The sequence below is a fragment of the Eublepharis macularius genome, chromosome 5 (assembly GCF_028583425.1).
Source record: "Eublepharis macularius isolate TG4126 chromosome 5, MPM_Emac_v1.0, whole genome shotgun sequence".
In the NCBI taxonomy this organism is placed as follows: Eukaryota; Metazoa; Chordata; class Lepidosauria; order Squamata; family Eublepharidae; genus Eublepharis; species Eublepharis macularius.
Genome location: NC_072794.1, coordinates 17,042,744 through 17,060,707, shown reverse-complemented (window position 1 = coordinate 17,060,707; position 17,964 = coordinate 17,042,744). Strand labels below are relative to the sequence as shown.

Below are 17,964 nucleotides of genomic sequence, written 5' to 3'. Positions count from 1 at the left end.
GCCGTCCCTGCTCGCACAACGTTGAGCAGATCGGTGGTGCCCTCATTTTACAGGGCTTCCAGGGACCACGTGAAGGCACAGTTGTCCCGGATTGCCGGGAGAACTGTGCACTTCACGTCCAACATCTGGACCTGCCCAAGTGTGCAGCAAGTGTACCTCTTGCTTACTGCCCACTGGTGGGAACCTGAGGAACTTCTGGGTGGGGAGGAAGTGTCTGCAGTTAGGCAGGGAAGGATGAGAGACCAACAGGCCAGCTACTGCACGGCCTTGCTCCATGCCAAGGTTCTTGACATGGCGCACATGACAGAGAACATTGCTGCCACCCTAAGGAGACAGTTGGAAGAGTGGGCAGGCCAGGGCCCTGCCACCGTGGGATGCATGGTGATGGATGGTGGCAGCAACATGAGGGCAGCGGCACAACTAGTGAGCCAAGAGTGCATTTACTGTGCGGACCACAAGCTTCACCTAGTGGTGAGAGATGCACTTGGGGCAGGCTCCACTGCGGAACCCCATGATCCCATGACTCGTGAATTCCAGCTGCTGCTCCAGAAATATCAGAGGCTCATGAGTCACATCTTGTGCAGCATGACAGCCACTCACGAACTGCACCAGAAGCAGGCCAGAACAGGCATGCCGGAGCACGTACTGTTCTCGGACATTACCACTCGCTGGAACTCCACCTGTGCCATGCTTGAGCGCTTGGTGGAGCAGCAGGCCACACTCCAGTCATGGCTCTCCGAGAGCGGCGGTGCGAGTCAGGTGGGTGAGTTCAGCCATGAGGATTGGCTCACCATCACCCAGACAGTGGAGGTCCTGAAGCCCTTCAAGGACTTCACTGTGGTGGTCTCATCAGACACAGTGACCCATGGTCTGGTCATTCCTCTGGTGCACATACTCCAGAGGTCTCTGGCCACCTTTGTGGACCCAGCCGCACCTAATGCTTACATTGTTCCAGCAGTGTGCGCGCTGGTGAGAAGGCTTCAGAGGGGCATAGCTGCCAGGCTAATGCCTCTCACGCAGAATGAGTTGTACATGTTGGCGACCATGTGTGACCCACACTTCAAGAGCACTTTCGCCGAGTGGGATGGGAACCTCACAAAAGCCAGAGGCAGCATCTGTGCTTGGGTAAGGTGCAGACAGGCCAAGAGGGGATGCCTGTCATCAGAGGGGACAGGAGAGGGGCCCTGCCATGTGGGTCCCTCTCATGCCCCCTCTGAGCAGGCTCCCCCCACGGCCACCGCCAGAGTATCCATAGAGATGGAGATGCTCCGGTGGGCCCTTGGCCCCTCTGGAATCGTGAGTCGTGTGAGAGAGGATTCAGCGGAGGCAGTGGTCAAGGACTACCTTGCGGAGACCTGCGAGTTGCTCTCCTCTGATCTACTCAGCTACTGGGCCAAGAAGGAGTTGGTCTGGCCGGACCTCTCCCTCGAGGTGCAGAGGCTGCTGTCATGTCCTCCGACGAGCGTGGAGAGCCAGCGCGTCTTTTCCCATGTGGGCGACATTGTCAGCCCACATTGCTCTCACCTCCCATGGAGAGTCGAGCAGTTGACCTTCCTGAAGGTCAGCTCTCGGCTCTTTGTGAACTCTCGGCTCTTCCTGAAGGTCAACTCTCGGCTCTTCCTGAAGGTCAACTCTTGGCTCTTTGATTTCTCAGGACTGGACTTCCAGAGTGATTGGGGTGAGCCCTCCTTGTGGCCTGTATCCTCTGCGAGTCAAGTCCTTTGGCGCTCTCCCCTACATTAAACTTGTTGGATGTAGTTAAAACTGGCCAGCAGAAGGATGGTGGGTACCAGTGGGAAAGGGAATGCACCCTGCAATTTGTCACCTCCCCCCAAACAGGAATTAAAACACTGACCCAAAACTGTGACAGACCCTGTGGGACCAAATTTATTCTGAAAAATAATAAGAAACCCCAGAAATGTTGATTGCCACTGGAGGGAGAAATAGGTTAGATAGGGACTGGTTAGGTTAGGGATGCTTATACGTTGCTGATGTTTACTGTTTACTGTTTTTGGATGTTTTTCCAATGTTGTTTGATGTTTTCTAATGTTATTGCATTTGCATGCTGTTGAAATGTTCATGTTGAGTAGGTGTGGTTGGTGGGGTTGGGGTGATGCAGGTGGCCAGTTGATAATGAAGGCAACATCAGTGTCTCACAGATGTTTACAGGTACAGCCCAAGGCTGGCAGGGGGTGGGGGTGGGGGTACCTCTGCAACTGTGCTCTGAAAATGCCATTGTGTTGTGCTTGTGGCTGTGCACAGTTCTGTTCTGTGGTGTTCCCCCACTGGCTGAACTGAAAGCACAGCTGCAGGAAATGACAATGGTTCTGCTGGACCTGGTTGCAAGAGTTTCCCCCTATCATTTTGGTTTGGGAGGGATGGGTGATTGCCCTCATGCCCTCACGTGCCAAGAAATAAAGTGGTTTTGAAAAAAACTGTTTGTGTGTGGTTTCTGTTATTCTGTCCTTGTTTTCTGGAATGGAGGCTGTGTAACCTAAAGCAGTTAAAGAAATAAAGTGTTTTTGACTGCAATTGTGTTTTTGGTGATTCTCTGATGTGAAGTGAGTTGTGTTATTTTTGTGTAGTAGACTGCTTTCATGCCCTGTTGTGCTCTCCTGCTGTGTAACCTGAAGCAGTTAAAGAAATAAAGTGTTTTTGACAGCAATTGTGTTTTTGTGATTCTCTGATTTTTATTTATTTATTTTATTTATATTTCAATTTATATACCTCCCATCCCCAGGGGCTCTGGGTGGTGAACAGTTTAAAATCAATAAAAACAAGAAAACAACAATACTAAAATCAATATACAAAACAATAATGTTAAGTGAGTTGTGTTATTTTTTTGTGTGGGAGACTGCTGGTGTAACGTGTCACAATACTTTGCCTAGTTGTACTTTGAAAGTTAGAAAATTTAAAAAAAATAAACTATATTCAGTGTGTGTTTGTGTTTTCTTCTTTGGTGTGAAGTAATTTCCCATCATAGGGAACAATGGGGCTGGCTGGCCAGCCATCTCTGTAGGTGGTGGGGGAATTTTGGGGAGGGTGTCTGTGGTTCATGTGTGCTTTCACAGGGACAAGCTTGCACTCAGGAGTGTGCCCTCCATTATGGCACCCCTGGGCTGTGCATAATTGCCCTGGGAAAGAGAGTTTAAAAGTTCCCATCATAGGGAACAATGGGGGATGGCCAGCCAGCCTGCTCTTGGGGTAGTGGCCAGTGTGGGAATGTTGGGGAGGGTGTCTTTGGGTCTGTGTGGGGCTGTTGGGGGGTGGATTTAAAAGGGGGACTGTGCCTGTGGCCATAGACGCCACATTCCATGTGTTCCTGCTATGGGAGTCTGGATTTTCCCATAACAGGAATCATGAGAGAGAGAGTGACTGGCCACACGGGAGGTTAGGTTTTGGGGAGGGGATGTGCGATCTTTGGCAATTTGGTTGCTGGTGGACTGTGGCTGTGGCCATTGGCAGCCCCAATCCCATGTGTTTCTGCTGTGTGGAAGTCTTCCCCACAATAGAAAGACATTAAGTGGTGTGGCAGAACCACCTTTGAGGGGGGGCATTAAATGGCCCCGCAAAGTGGGATCTGCTTGAGCCTTGGTGGAGGGTGGAAGGACAGGTGGGAGCAGGTCCCCTGAAGGTTGGAGGCATTTTGCATGCAAAATGCCACCCCTAGCCAGACAAGCCTCTCTTTTTTCCCCATAGGGAATAATGGAGTAGGAGGGGGTAAGAGCAGCTTCTTTGGGAATAGTGGAGTGGAGAAGGATAGGGGCACCTTTTGAGAGGCCATAAAATGCCCCCCCCAAAAGTGCTATCTCCCTGAAGATTGGGGGAGGGTGGGAGGACAGGTGGGAGCAGGTCCCCTGAAAGGTGTGTGCATTTTGCTTGCAAAATGCCACCCCAAGCCACCTAGAAAGATGACTTGTTTTTCCCCATAGAGAATAATGGAGAGTGTAGGAGGATGGGGGCACCTTCTTTGGGGGGCATAACATGGCCCCCCAAGGTCCAATCTAGTTAGAGAAGAGTTATCAGAAGGTCCCCACCAAGTTTGGTTTGATTTGGAAAGAAAATGCCCCCCCTAGGCCCCTGGAAAATCGGAAGCAAGTTCCCCACTGAAAATAACGGCCTAATCTCTCAGAATCAAACACGAATCTTTCTGATTCCGGTATCCCGAATCGGTTTACTGATTCGGTATTCCCTTTAATCCGAATCAGTTTCCTGATTCAGGTAAACCCGAATCAGGAATATCGAATGAGGCTTGCCCTGCACACCCCTAGTGGAATTCTCTTTTTAATTGGAAAGAAGGATTTGGGGCAGCTCATTAAACATAGGCAAATGTATTTACTCTGCATAAATTCCATCCATTACCATCAAAAAAGACCACATTAGAGCTCGTTATCTGACTGATATCACAGTCTATAAGCTTAGGGTAGCATTTACGTCATTACGCTTCCAGTCCATGCCAACTGAGATGCTACTCAGGCAATTCCAAAAAAGAAACCCAACCATCTATCAGCGGAACCTCAATTGAGGACTTACCACACTATGTTTTAGGAACCAAGGGGAAAATTTCTCAAAAATATTTTATCTGGTTTCCATCTTCTGTCTGACTTTGATAAATTAAATTTTATTCTTTCAGATACAGACCCTTTTATTTTGAATAGGATGGCCCTCTATGCCCTGGCTGCTAGGAAAATAAGGGAAAATGTGGTAGCAAGGAGAGTTAACACCTCACATAGATTAGAAACCATTCAGTTTTAATGTTGCTTAATGTTTACATTTTAGGTAAAATGCATTTTATAGTAATTTTATTTATATCTATGTAACTATATCTGTATTCTTGTATTTTTTGCTGTTTTTTAATGAATGATTTTAGATTGTGAAGGCCTATGGCCACATGCAATAAATTCACACTGATCACTGTAAACAGAGTTACAAAACTAGAATCTGCATCCTTTGCAATCAAAGTAATACACAGCGTAACAGCAGAAATGCTATCTCCATCACAAATAAGAAATAAGTGAGGAGAGAAACTGTCATAGAGGGCTTTAAAGGTCAAAACCATCCCTTTGAACTGAACTTAGAAACAAACTGGTGAGCAATGCAGCTGTTTTAAAACAGGAGACAGATATCTCCCCATCCAGCATAGAGCATACTACAGTAATCCAAAGGTGAAGAAAGAAGCTCATGGCTCTTGGCCAGATTGGCTGAGTCTAAGAAATGAAATAGTTGGCGAACTAAATGCCTCTGATAGGAAGCACTCTTGGCCATGGCACCAACCTGCTTTTCAAATGCCAAGGCCTGGTCTATGAGCATACCCAGGCTCTTACCAGCTCTGCAAATGCAAACGCCGCTCCATCCAGCAAAAATGGGTCCAGCCCCTCCAACACAGCAGCCTTCCTCCCTGGCATTACCTGTGTCTTGTCTGGACAGGAGGAACATTTTTTGGTTCATCTGGCATTGCCTCAGTGATCTCTCCTTCCTGCCCTTTGTTTTAATTGCCACTTTTGTTCTCTGTATTTTAACTTTTGGATTTAATGGTTTTAATGCTGTGATTTTGTTTGGTTTTTAGTTGTTTTTTAAGGTATGCTTTTATTATGCATGATTTTAAACCATTCACTGCCTTGGTAGTCCTGATGAGGGCAGGAATTTTGTTTAAAAAAACACTGAAAATGTGAACAGTTTGGGTAAATGTCTGGAGTCAGCCCTGATGACCAGCCAGTGCTCAGAGCCAGTGGTCAAAGTCCTGCTCACTTCCTTGCCATATCACCACCACAACTGCCAAACGGGCAAGTCCTCAAGGCCCCAACTAACCCAGATGCAGAGCTAGAGAGGCTGGGAGACGTCCCTAGCAATGGCTCAACAGTGCCTGGAACTGCCACAAGGCACAATGAGATCCAGGGATGCCAGATGGAAATGCACCCTGCAAAGCATCTCTGGGTGATGACATCTGTTAGCACGGCTGCAGCAGTGTAAACCCTGCTGCAGCTGCTGGACCTGTCCCAAGCAATCCTAGGAGCAATAGGTAGCAGAGCCTGCCCTGGAGAGGGCCACCACTACGGGCATTGTGACTGATGAGACAGGGGCATGCTGGAGCCCAGGGAAGTTCCCATGGGAGGATGGAGTCAGGAACTGAGAGGAGTAGTGCTGCAACCTTTGGCCCAGGTGTTGCGAGGCAGCATCAGGGCAGGGTGAGGAATCAATTAAAGGGGGAGGATATAAAAGGGAGTACTTTAACCTAGCCAAGAAGGAAATATGAGGGTGGTTTAGATACTGAAGCCCTATCTCACCAGTGACTACAAGCAGGCTTCCAGGGTGACCCAGCCCAGCCTACTGGCCCCATATGTGAGGCCAGTGGAAATCCCAGGGCCAGAGGGCCAGAAGGCAGCCTTCAAGACTGGAGGAGGCAGTAGATGAGATGCATGAGACTCCTGCAAAAGAGCACAGTAACCATGCACGAAAACAGCATAATCATGCAATATGGACACATCTAGACTGGTTTGGACATATATGATCAGCTCACTGAACAATCAGTTCCCTTCTTGCAATGAGTGACAACCATGGGAGCTGAACCAGTACACGCTGAAAAATGCTGAGAGGCAGTCAGATGATAAGAATTATAGGACAGCCAGGACTGGCTTCAGCTCCACCTCTCCTGAGAAACCAACCAATGAGACGGGGTGGGAAACTGACTCAGAGAAAGTTGGAGTCTGTTGGAGAGAGGGAGAGGATGGCAAAAGTGATTTGGACACTGCTGAGAGAAGGCAGGAGAGATATTTCCTGGCTGATTATAAATCTGTTCTGTTACATTGAAGCATCCCCTCTTTAACTGCAATGTATTTATAAGTTTCAAACCATTCACTCTTATGTTCCATCTTGTAAATAAAGTTTCTTTTGTTTTGTTTAACTGTGGCTGTCTCATTAGGTCTGTTGGTGTTCTATATCACAAATTCTTTGTTTAATTGTGAGCTTTGCTGGGTCGATAGTTTGTATTAGAAGGGTATCGATAGAGAGGCCCACTCTTTCCAGACTTCCCTCAACCATATGCAGCCATCTCAGCTGGTAGGTGTCTTGCATTGTGAGAGGAAGAAGGCCCTTTGGGTTCTTGTGAATTTTAAGCCATTAAAAAGCAGAAGCCAACAAAATCCTTGCCTCAATTCTCATTAATCCTGTTTCAATATCACATACACAGATCTCAAACACCCTGGTCATGTTAAATGGGCCAAGTTCAAGTAAATGGTGACAGCGTATATAGAGAAAAGACCTCTATGTTTCCTTTCCACAATAGCCATGGGCAGTAGCTAGGTGAGGAGAATTAAATTCAGGAAATGAGCTGCCTGTCCTGGTGGGGCCTCTGGAAGAGGAAAGAAGGAACCTTGAAAGGATTTGGGTCAGGGCTGTCTGCTAAACTTGAGGCTGGACAGGTGGTATGTGGTGACCAGCCATTACATGCCTACCTGTGAAGGGAAATTTAGGCTGGGGTTTGCCGTAAGTATTGGATGAACAGTGGGATTCAAACACCCAAGCAAAAGTGTTCCTGAGGTATATGCTTGAGTAAGGTAGAGAACACCTTTGGGTGTGTATGTGTGCCGAGAAATTCAATGTGACCAAAAAGTCCTTCTGAGGTAAAAGTTAAAAGTAATTGTAAGAAGGTACTGTGGAGAGGGTCAAAAAGTAAATTAAGAAAAGGAATGATTTAATAAAAAAAGGGGGTTGCACTCCTGAGGTAAAAGTTTATGCTGTAATAGAAACCCAAAACAGTTTAAGAGAACAGACAGGTTTGGCAAAAGGGGTTCCTCTCCTTTTGAAGTAACATAAGGAGGAGCTGCAGTAAGGCACTAGAGCCTTTAAAAGAAATGAGGGTTCCCAAAAGATTTGATGCTCCTGAGCAGGGCCGGCATGCCCATTGAGGCCAGGTAGGTGGTGACCTCAGGGCGCGGGGTGCCGGAGGGGGTGCCAGGGGAGGCATGGGGTGGGAGCATGGACCATGGAGCTGCAGCCACTTATCCCTCCTGCCCCGTGCCAGCGCCACCATCAGCACACGCCCCAAGCTGGGCGCAGCAGCCACGGGCAGGCATCTGCAGCAGCGCAGGGCAACCGAGTGGGAGAGCTCGGAGGCCACCCGCACACTGTCACAGCCACCCACCACAGCGATCGGGTGGGCGGCATGCACGCTCCCATGATGATGTCACACGCGACATCATCACGCAGGCCAATGCATGTGTGCGTGCACACGTGCGGGGGTGCCTGGCCTGCTGGCCAGCTGCGAGTGATGAAAACCGTGGCGCCACTGCTGTTCCTGAGCTAAATCCAAAAGGGTAATGTGTAAGGAGTTGTTACCAAAATGGTACCTAAAAAAATTAAGCCAGCTGCAGAGAAAGAGGAAGATGCTGAATCAATGACCAGTGACAATGAAGTTGAAAGAAAACAAAGTCCTATAAAACTACAGAGATGTATGGAACAGTTTGAATCACCCAGATTAGAAGCTTGAGAAGGATTGAAGGAAAGAGAATAGAAACGCAAAAGGCAGCAAGAAATGGAGAATGAAGAAGGCAACAAGAATTTGAAAAGATTAGAATGGAGAAACAATTGGAAAAGATCAGACTGAAGAAACAGCAGTACAAATGCAGAACCTCAAATTGAAAGTAATGGAACTGGGGGAGTTAATCCAGCCCCGTGGGGTCTGGAAGACAACTACTTGAGGGTAGATATGAAAAGAATTCCCGGATTTCAAAAGGGAGGTAATTTAGAGACTTATTTTTTAAGTTTTGAGAGAGCCTGCAAAGATTTTAGCGTCTCTGAGAATGGCCGGTGTGGAGAAATGCCCTTGTGGTTTCTGAAGTTACCTTTCTATGGGCTGCAGAGGGGAGGGGCGAGTTCTGGAGCGGAATGTGATTGGAGGGAGAGCGAGTCAGTGGGAGTTGGAAGTTGACAGTTGGTGGCTGGAGAGTTGAGGGAGAGATGGCTCTGAGGGGAGAGGTAGATCTATTGTAACCCCAGATACATACCCTACATACGTAAAAAATATAAACATCAAATTAAAAATTATAAAGTTATATTACTGTTAACCTTCGTATTTGTTAGATCTCATACGACTGTGGTCCCCGGTTGTTCAATTTTGAACCACCAGCACAAATGGATGGAAATTTCTGGGGCCCTGTTGCAGCGGTTTCTGCAAATGATAGCAAGTTGTGTCACATCACCAGATAGTAGGGATTTCCAAATTGCACTGGGAGCTTCTGCACTCAACAAAATAAGAACATTCTCTCCTTCCCAAGTAGCCTACCCATCAAAGAGAGAAGCATTGAATTGTAGGCATCATCCATGACCTAGCTGGCTGCCCTTTGGAAAACAGTTTATATTTATTTAGACTAATCCTATGCTGCCTCTTCAGAGACTCATGCAAGGCACTCTTCAATTACAACACACGTTATACTTCCAAATGCAATTAAAATAACTGGGAGGGGTTTCCATACTCACATCATGCAGGACAATCAGGCACATGATGCAGGAAGTTACATAGAAGGTGCTCTTCCAGCTACAAAACAAGAAGAGAAACAGAAGTCAGGACTCAGCTGAGCGAAGAGCCAAGGGAAGAGAGCTGTCCCTAGGGGCCACCTCTTAATTCAATAAAAGAACATTCTTTCAGAGTGGAAAGATTTTCTGAAAACACCAGAATTCAAGGACTCTAGCACAAAACGAAAGTACTTATATAATTTACAGAACTCTCTGCTGCAGGACACAGCAATGGCTTGCTGACTTTAAAGAGTGATTAGATCACTTCATGTTGGACAGATGTATGTATTAACTGCTCAACAGAGATTAACTGATTTTTTAACTAATACAAATAACCATAACTGATATACTTAACTAACACAGAACCAATCTGCATTCAAAAGCTGTGGGAAACATAACAATGTCAACTTTAGTCAACAAAAGCATAAAAGCAACACATACAAATACATGCACAGCCTCAACCACCCTCATGAAAAGAAAGCAGAATGAACTCAATGCAGCATACACACATACACAGCCCCCCACAGCCCCCACAGCCCCATGAAACGAAAGCAGAATGAACTCAAAGCAGCTCACACATACACAGAAACCCCTGAATGAAATGAAAGCAGAATGAACTCAAAGCAGCTTCACCTCCTCTGGAGAACAGGCCCCAGCAGTTCTGCTTGCACTCTCTCTCTTTCTCTCTCTCTCTCTCACTCACAAATGAAAAAAAAGCAGAATGAACTCAAAGCAGCTTACCCTCCTCTGCAGAGCCTGTGCCGGGCCCCAGCCCCCGCTTCTCTCTCACTCATGAATGAAAGCAGAATGAACTCAAAGCAGCTAACTCTCCTCTACAGCCCCCCCCTCTCACGAATGGAAAAAAGCAGAATGAACTCAAAGCAGCTAAACCTCCTCTGCAGAGCCCACAGTGTCGAAGAAGGAAGGAATCATGTGGACAGATTCTAGAGCTGCCAGAACAGCGTTTTGAAGTGTTCCCCCTCAAGCCCTGGTTTTAGTCAGAAAGGGAGACTGGCAGCCTGCAACCTGTCCAGTCTCCCACTTTTACTAGTAAAAAACAGAGAAAAAAGAGGACCCTTTCCCCTCTATTTCTCTTCCTGTAAAGGAAAAACCAACATTTAGCGCACACACCCCATTTATATGTGTTTTTACGCACAGTGCAAGGATAGGCCATTGGCCTTTGGGTTAAAACAGAGAGTCCTTGGCTTCTGCAAAGAAGATTACGGTGAGGAAGATTCACTTTCCCCTCATTGTGGAAACAAAACTACAAGTCACAGGGAAACATGGCATAACAGCAAGACTCAATGGTAATAATTTATTGACTTTGTCGTTGAAGCAGGAACTTTTTGATTTTTTAAAATTTCACTGTGCTGCACTGTATGGAAATGGGGCAATCTCCTGCTTGTGAGCCATGCTGGTGCCACTTTGCCAGTAAGTTTCCCATCATTGTGTACACCTGCCAACACTCACCTTCTTTGGGGTCCATTGTTATATGAGTTTTCAAATGCTTGAGAAGGAACTCATTTGGTAGATTTTGGACAATGTAGTTTGGGGTTGAGAGGGAATAAAGCCTCATTTCCCCAACACATACCCCTTTGTTTGTATAGCTGCCCTACACAACACTCATCTTGACAGGCGCCTTGCCTTCCCTCATTCCTCGTGGTCCATAAACACAGAACCCCATTGTTGCATGTTCTGTAACTTGGTGAGTTAATGGTTTAGGGGGAGGACAATGTTCTGTGTGATTTTAGTGCTGTTAAATGAAAAAACAATTCCCTTATTTCCCATCCACCCCTGAAAAGAACAGCATGCATTTGCACATGTGCAGCCAATTAATGTGAAACAGGCCAAAACTCATGAAAAAAATGGATCAGAGATGAGCCAATACCACCCCAGATGGAACAAAACCAGCATGGGATGGAATTACTCTGGACTCCCCAGACCTGTAACTAAAACAAAAATTTCTTGGTGCCCACTCCTATGAGCCAAAACTGGAGTGAAATCGTATCAACAACCCACTCCAGTCAAAAACCTGGCAGCAGCATTCTGCATCAATTGAAGTTTCCAAACATTTCTCAAGGGCAGCTCCAAGGAGAGGCCATTGAAACAAATGAGATCGGCCCTTCTCCCAAATTCCTTTCTACTCTCATTCAGAAGCATGACATCCTTCATTGCTCACCTGACTTCACAGAATTTCTGTGTCAAGCTGGGCCGGTCTTGGTTGAGACGGGATCGAAACCATCTCTCCACCTCCCGGGGTTGAAGTTCACACTGCTTGGCCAATCCATTCAGCTCACTCTAGGGAAAAAAGCCCCAAAATGACACTTAGAAAAGTGACAACCATTCCAAGAGAAACTAGTTTTGTATGTCCACAGCATTTAAACTCTCCATTCCAAACTGTTCCCTTCATATAAAAAACTAATATACACAGAAGAAAGCTAGATGAAAATGTTCTGCCCTCCCGGAGGGAAATTCAAGTACACTGTGTGGGGAAGTCAAGTGTTCCTTGTGGAGAAACGCCGTTCTGTTTGTGGAGTTAACTTTCTATGGGCTGCAGAGGGAAGGGGACAGTTCTGGAGTAGAATGTGATTGGAGGGAGAGCGAGTCAGTGGAAGTTGGAAGTTGACAGTTGGTGGCTGGAGAGTTGAGGGAGAGATGGCTCTGAGGGGAGAGGTAGATCTAGTGTAATCCCAGGTATCAAAGGATTGGGCCTGCCCTACACAACATCTAATTAGGGCATGAGGGAGATAGAGTAGGGGTTTCTGATTATGTTTTATTATTCCTTCCGTTCACTGTATATTTGCCTGTGTATAGTTAGAAGTTAAATAAATGAGTTTTGGAATTTATGAAGGAAGAAAGCTCTTCTGTTCCACATAGTCCCCCAACCGCTTGGGCCCATCACAGAGGAGGAAGGTTAGGAGGCTGTCCCGCCTAACCAGGACCCCATACAGGGACAGTGGTGGCAACAACTACCCAGAGACAGGAAAGGGAGACAGCCCCTTCAGGTGCCTGGCCAGAGGCAAAAAGGGAGGAGTAGGCAGAGCGGGGTCTACCAGTGGGAGGAAAGGCCCCGTTTTGCCACATTCCTCATATTTAAAAATCCCTACTGGAAGGAAACAAGAATGTCTGAGTAAAACAAAATCTAACTCATTTCCTTGCAATGTGCTCAAAGACTGCAGAGTATGTTGTTTAGAAATGTAACCCACTGAAAGGTTTTCTCACAGATTTATCAGGACTTCTTGATCCTATGAAGATCCACTTTATCATGACAGAGCAGCTCAGAAGGAACCAGCAACTTAAGTTCTGGCCTGCTCTAAAAGGCCTGTCAATTTAAAGATCTTATCTGTAATTATTAGTCCAGCCTTTATTGACATAACCAGGTCTGGGTTATAAATGAAGCTCTACTATGACCTGGCTACTGTAGTCACATGAGGCTCTTTTGATCATCTAAAAAAATATCCTTGTACTTTTTGGACATGCTGGACAATTTGAGTCACCAGAAACTATTTCTCATTTTTCTGTGGTTTTGGTGTCCTTGCTTCCAAAGACAGAATTCAGCTGTCAACTGTAAGCTTAAGAAATTGTTCTGGTAGCCTTACTTCATGAGACCTCCAGATTCCTGTATCATGCAGAAGTTGGGCCACAGTTCTTCCTATGATAAAATTTAAATGTGAGAGAAACTGAATTGTCAGAGTAGGCAAAACGAAACAAATGAGCTAGAAATACACCTGGAAATTGCTATTTCGTTTCATTTTTTTATATATAAATGATTTTTATTAGATTTTATAGTGGGGAAAAGGGTTACAAGACAAAAAGGTTTCAATAGTAGATTCGTGTACAAGACACATATCCATCCATCCATAAATACAGCAAGACATTACATACCCAGTTAACGCCCTTTCTGCCTTCAAGCTTCCCTTTTAATCTCTGCAATCATTGTTTACATTCTGTGCTTTCTTATCCACTTTACTCTATTTCTTAATTCATTTCTAATAATTCTTTCCTTTATATATATTATGCATAAATCACATTTCCAATCCCTTACATTTTAACCAAAATTGTTAATCCCTTAATCATTCCAGGAGTAGGAGATAAAAATAGAAAAATAGACAGTATAAGCAGAAAGATAAATGATTCTTATTAAATATCATTATAGGGAAAAGGAACATTTTTATACCCATTTTCCCTCATTCTCTCCTCTGTTTTAACCTAGCCATCTTCACTTATAAATTGGAATTTTCATAATTGTGAGGTTGGAAAGACCAAATAAGTGTTTGGCTTAAACACTAATTTATATTCAAGAGAGGGTAGGTCTTTCATCTGTTTTATCCAAGTCATCTACATTTATATATTTGAATTTTCATAATAGTAATACTGGGAAGAACAGGTAAGTATTTGGCTTAAGCACTAGTTTATATTCTAAAGAAAATAGCTAAAGTCTAGGAAGGATTAAAGAATTCCAAAGACCCAATTATCACATTATCATTAATCCATTAACAGTAAATATACAAAATCTAACATGTTACAAAACATCTAAACTTTCAATAAGTCTGTATTACATATCATTAAGCATAGAGAGGGAGCGTAAATCATAATCTATGTTTCTCCTTCTCTCTCCCTTTCAAACAAGAAACAAAAAGAGAAGACAAAAAGCTCCATCGGCCCTCCTCTCTCTTATCCCTTAACAGTATAACATGTTAGAGTGACAGATAGTTATAAAAGGTTAAGCCTAAATTATTGGATCACAATCTGGATTTCATTCTTGATCCTGCCACAAAATGGATGGTCATTGGGGCACCCTGTCCAGGGCACCCCCACAATGTCGCCACTACCTGGAAAGGCAACTGGATTACAAACGCAAGGGGGTCCAAAAGAGAAACTACCCTCGCAATGGACCTCGATGGATCTTCACTTCTCAGGGGCCCCGCAACTGGGCTGCCATGAAGAGGAGATGGGGGAGGCAATGGGTACCCCCTCCCTCTATGACCCCAGAAGGGATGCAAGCCAGAGCACAGGCCATCTCATCTGGGGGTAACAGGCCCAGAAGGCATTCGCCCCCGGGGGCACAAGCTGGAGGACTCAGACTGCCTCCCCTTGATGCATTGAGGGGATCACCATATGTGGCCCAACCAGCAGTTCCTCCACTTACCAGAGGCCCAAATGTCCAACAGCAGATGGGAGGATGGGGGGATATCCACAGCAACCTCCCCTTGCTGCCCTGATGCCGGGAATGCCCACTGCAAAAGCGGGAGGACCCCCATCCATGAAACTCATGTCTGGGTGGTGCAAATTAGAAGCAAAATGTGATAGGAATCCGGAAGGGTTGGGGTTCTTTATTATGAAAGCAATGTAATTTTTCAGAAAATAGGCCCATACCTTCCCCAGTGAGCAGAGCTGGGTAAGCCACCTGGGATCATGGTTTGGGGGACTCGCAGTCAAATCGTATGAGACCCTATATGAAGTGGGGGACCTGAGCTATGGATACTAGATGAATTCGTGTGAGTGTTAAAAGCCCAATTTGAAGACCCTCTTGAGGAGAAGCAGGATAGAAGCACATTGTAAATGATGTGGCAAGGGCATCAACCCATGCAGTAATATGCTTCCAAGTTCAGGCAATACGCAGCCAAGGTGCATGATTGGACTGTAGAAATTAAAACTGAGTTCTTCTGAGCCAGGATGAACCCAGACCTAGTAGTGAAAGCCCTAGTACAAGACGACCCCAGAACCCTGCTGGGATGGATTCAGCTCGTATGTGAGGTTGAGAACCGAGACCAAGTGGTGAAACTCCTGAAGATGAAGCATTTGGTGGGAGCTTGAAAACCACACTTAGAACCTGCAGGAAAGGAGAGGAGAGTTCCCAAAACCTACCCCCTGGAGCCGCAGAAAACCATGCATTGGAAAAGAGGCCTGTGTGGGAGAGTGGGGTGTTTTGCCTCCGAATGTCCAGGGAGGAGAGAACCCCCTGACAGGAGCCACACTGCCAGGAAAGCTCTGCCACTAGCGAAAGCAGCATCAAAAAGGCTCTCAGAAAAAGGAGCAGACTAGAGTCTGGCCTCGAAGTGGTAGAAGCCTCGGATGACTTGGGTGAGGACCCCTTGGAAGGAGAGGCAGACCACCTCAACAACCTGGTGGGAAATGCCAACTGCCTGCCATGAAGAAGCCCTGCTGGCAGTTCCCAAAGGAATCAGCACCCACAGAGTTGAGAGAATAACGGGTCCTACTTTATATGCCAGTGACTTTAGTTAATCCCAAGAAAGGAACTCATATGCAAGTGTGGGCTGTATTTGACTCAGGATGCACTCGAGATTTAATTGCCCAGGCTCTAGTCACTGGACTGGGAGTGGATGTAAATAAATTGAAACATCCCATTGTGTTTGAACAAATCGATGGGTCCCAAATGAGAGGGGAGCCCGCTAATTATCAGACTGAGCTGGTTCCCATGCACATGGGAAATCACTGGGAGCCAAGAACTTTTGTAGTTAGTACAGCTACTAAATATCTGTTGGTATTGGGGATCCAATGGTTTTGGGACCATGACACATATGTAAAGTAGAAAATTGGTGAACTGGGTTTTACTGGGGGAGAAAGCCGGGAGCATGCGTGGAAACCCAAGTGGGGAAAGAGCGCACGTCCCCCCATAGAGACTGTGCTGTTCACTCAAGAAGAGGTGGAACAAATTCCCCCGGAATATCAAGATTTGAAGCAAGTGTTTGATGAAAAGGAGGTTGACGAGCTCCCCCCACCCAGAGCCACAGACTGTGTGATTGAACTAATCCCAGGGCAGAAACCACCAAAGGGGAAATTGTATTCCATGTGCCCAGGGGAATGGGAGGAGCTAAGGAACTTCATTGATAAAAACTTGGTGCGAGGCTTCATCCACCCTGCCAGCTCTCCCTATGCTGCACCTGTACTATTCCACAAGAAGAAGGATGGGGGGCTGAGACTGTGTACTGATTACAGGGGAATAAATGCCGTCTCAGTGTCAAATGCCTACCCCCTCCCTCTTATCAGAGATTTGCTGAGCATGGTGGCTCAAGGGAAGATGTTCTCTGAACTGGATTTAAAAGACATGTACTTTCGGGTGTGACTAAGGGAGGGAAGTGAATTGAAAACAGCGTTCAACACCCCTTTGGGACAGTTTGAATACCGAGTAATGCTGGTTGGATTACAAGGGGCGCCTGGGGTTTTTATGAATTTAATTAATGAGACTTTACATGAGTATGTGTGTTGGTTTACCTTGATGACATGCTGATCTATACACAAGATTATGACTCATATATCAAGCTAGTCAGGAAGGTACTGAAAGCCTTGAGAGACAATCACTGGCCAGTGAAGTTGTCTAAGTGTGAATTCCATAAAGAGGAATTGGATTTCTTGAGGTACTGTGTGTCGGGTCAAGGTCTGAAAATGGACCCCGCTAAGATACAAGCAGTGGTGGGGTGGGATCCCCCCAAAGCCAGGAGGCAGTTTCAATCCTTCCTGGGCTTTGCTAACTTCTACAGACCATTCATAAAAAATTTGTCCAAATCTCTTTCCCCCTAACAGATCTGTTGAAAACCAAAGGAAAGGGGCCACAAGGGACTAAGCCTAGTGCAAAATTATCTTGGACTAAGGGGTGCCAAGCAGCATTTGAGCAGCTGAAGCATTGTTCAAATCAGAGCCAGCCTTGCAGCATCCAGACAAAAATCGTAAGTTTATTGTACAGGTGGACATGAGTGACGTTGCAATGGTAGGGCTTCTATTGCAAGTAGATGATGATTGGAACCTACACCCCTGTGCATATCTGTCCACAAAGTTTTCTGACAATGAATGGAACTGGGCCATCTGGTTTAAAGAGGCAGGGGCCGTTAAATTAGTGCTTTCTACCTGGAGACACTGGCTAGAGGGGGCAAGGCTACCAAGTATGGACTGATCACAGAAACCTGGAAGCCCTGTACACACACACACACACACACACACACACACACACACACACACACATCCATAAGCAAGGCACTAAGCAGCTTCGGTGGGTGGAGTTCTTCTCCAAATTCAACTTCACGTTGAAGCACCTCCCTGGCAAATCTAACTTCCTAGCAGATGCACTTTCGCACATGCCCCAACATGAAAGCCAGAGGGAGGAGGTCATTGACACAATGTTTTCACTTGCTCAGTTGGGAGGGGCAGTAACTACCCATAGCCAAGAGGCAAATGCTAATACTCCGCCAAACCTCCCCGACTAGACTGAAAGAGTTAAAGGGGAAGTGGAGAAAGAAGGAGACACCTTACCAAAAGCCGAACTGGAAAAGGGACTAAACTAATCAGGTTCCCATGTAACTTTTGGGGTTTTGCACCAGAATGCCAATGGGCCCGAGGGCGGGAAGTTTCACTATATCTTGTACAACTCTGATTCAGATAATCACTTCTGCCAATGAATTTACGTAGTGTTCATGGACTGTATGGGTCTCTAAAAAA

The 17,964-nt window shown here is 46.0% G+C and overlaps 1 protein-coding gene across 1 annotated transcript in view; it reads right to left on the bottom strand.

The window, feature by feature from the left end:
* Positions 1–14,771, bottom strand: part of LOC129330253 (ceramide synthase 4-like) — a 43,981-nt gene extending 29,210 nt beyond the window's left edge. The window contains exons 1-4 of the mRNA XM_054980290.1: positions 14,660–14,771; positions 13,110–13,162; positions 11,690–11,808; positions 9,475–9,532 (exon numbers count right to left, since the gene is read on the bottom strand). Of these exons, the coding sequence (XP_054836265.1) occupies positions 9,475–9,532; positions 11,690–11,808; positions 13,110–13,162; positions 14,660–14,771 (342 nt within the window). The remainder of the gene's footprint in view (positions 1–9,474; positions 9,533–11,689; positions 11,809–13,109; positions 13,163–14,659) is intronic.
* Positions 14,772–17,964: the final 3,193 nt, after the last annotated feature.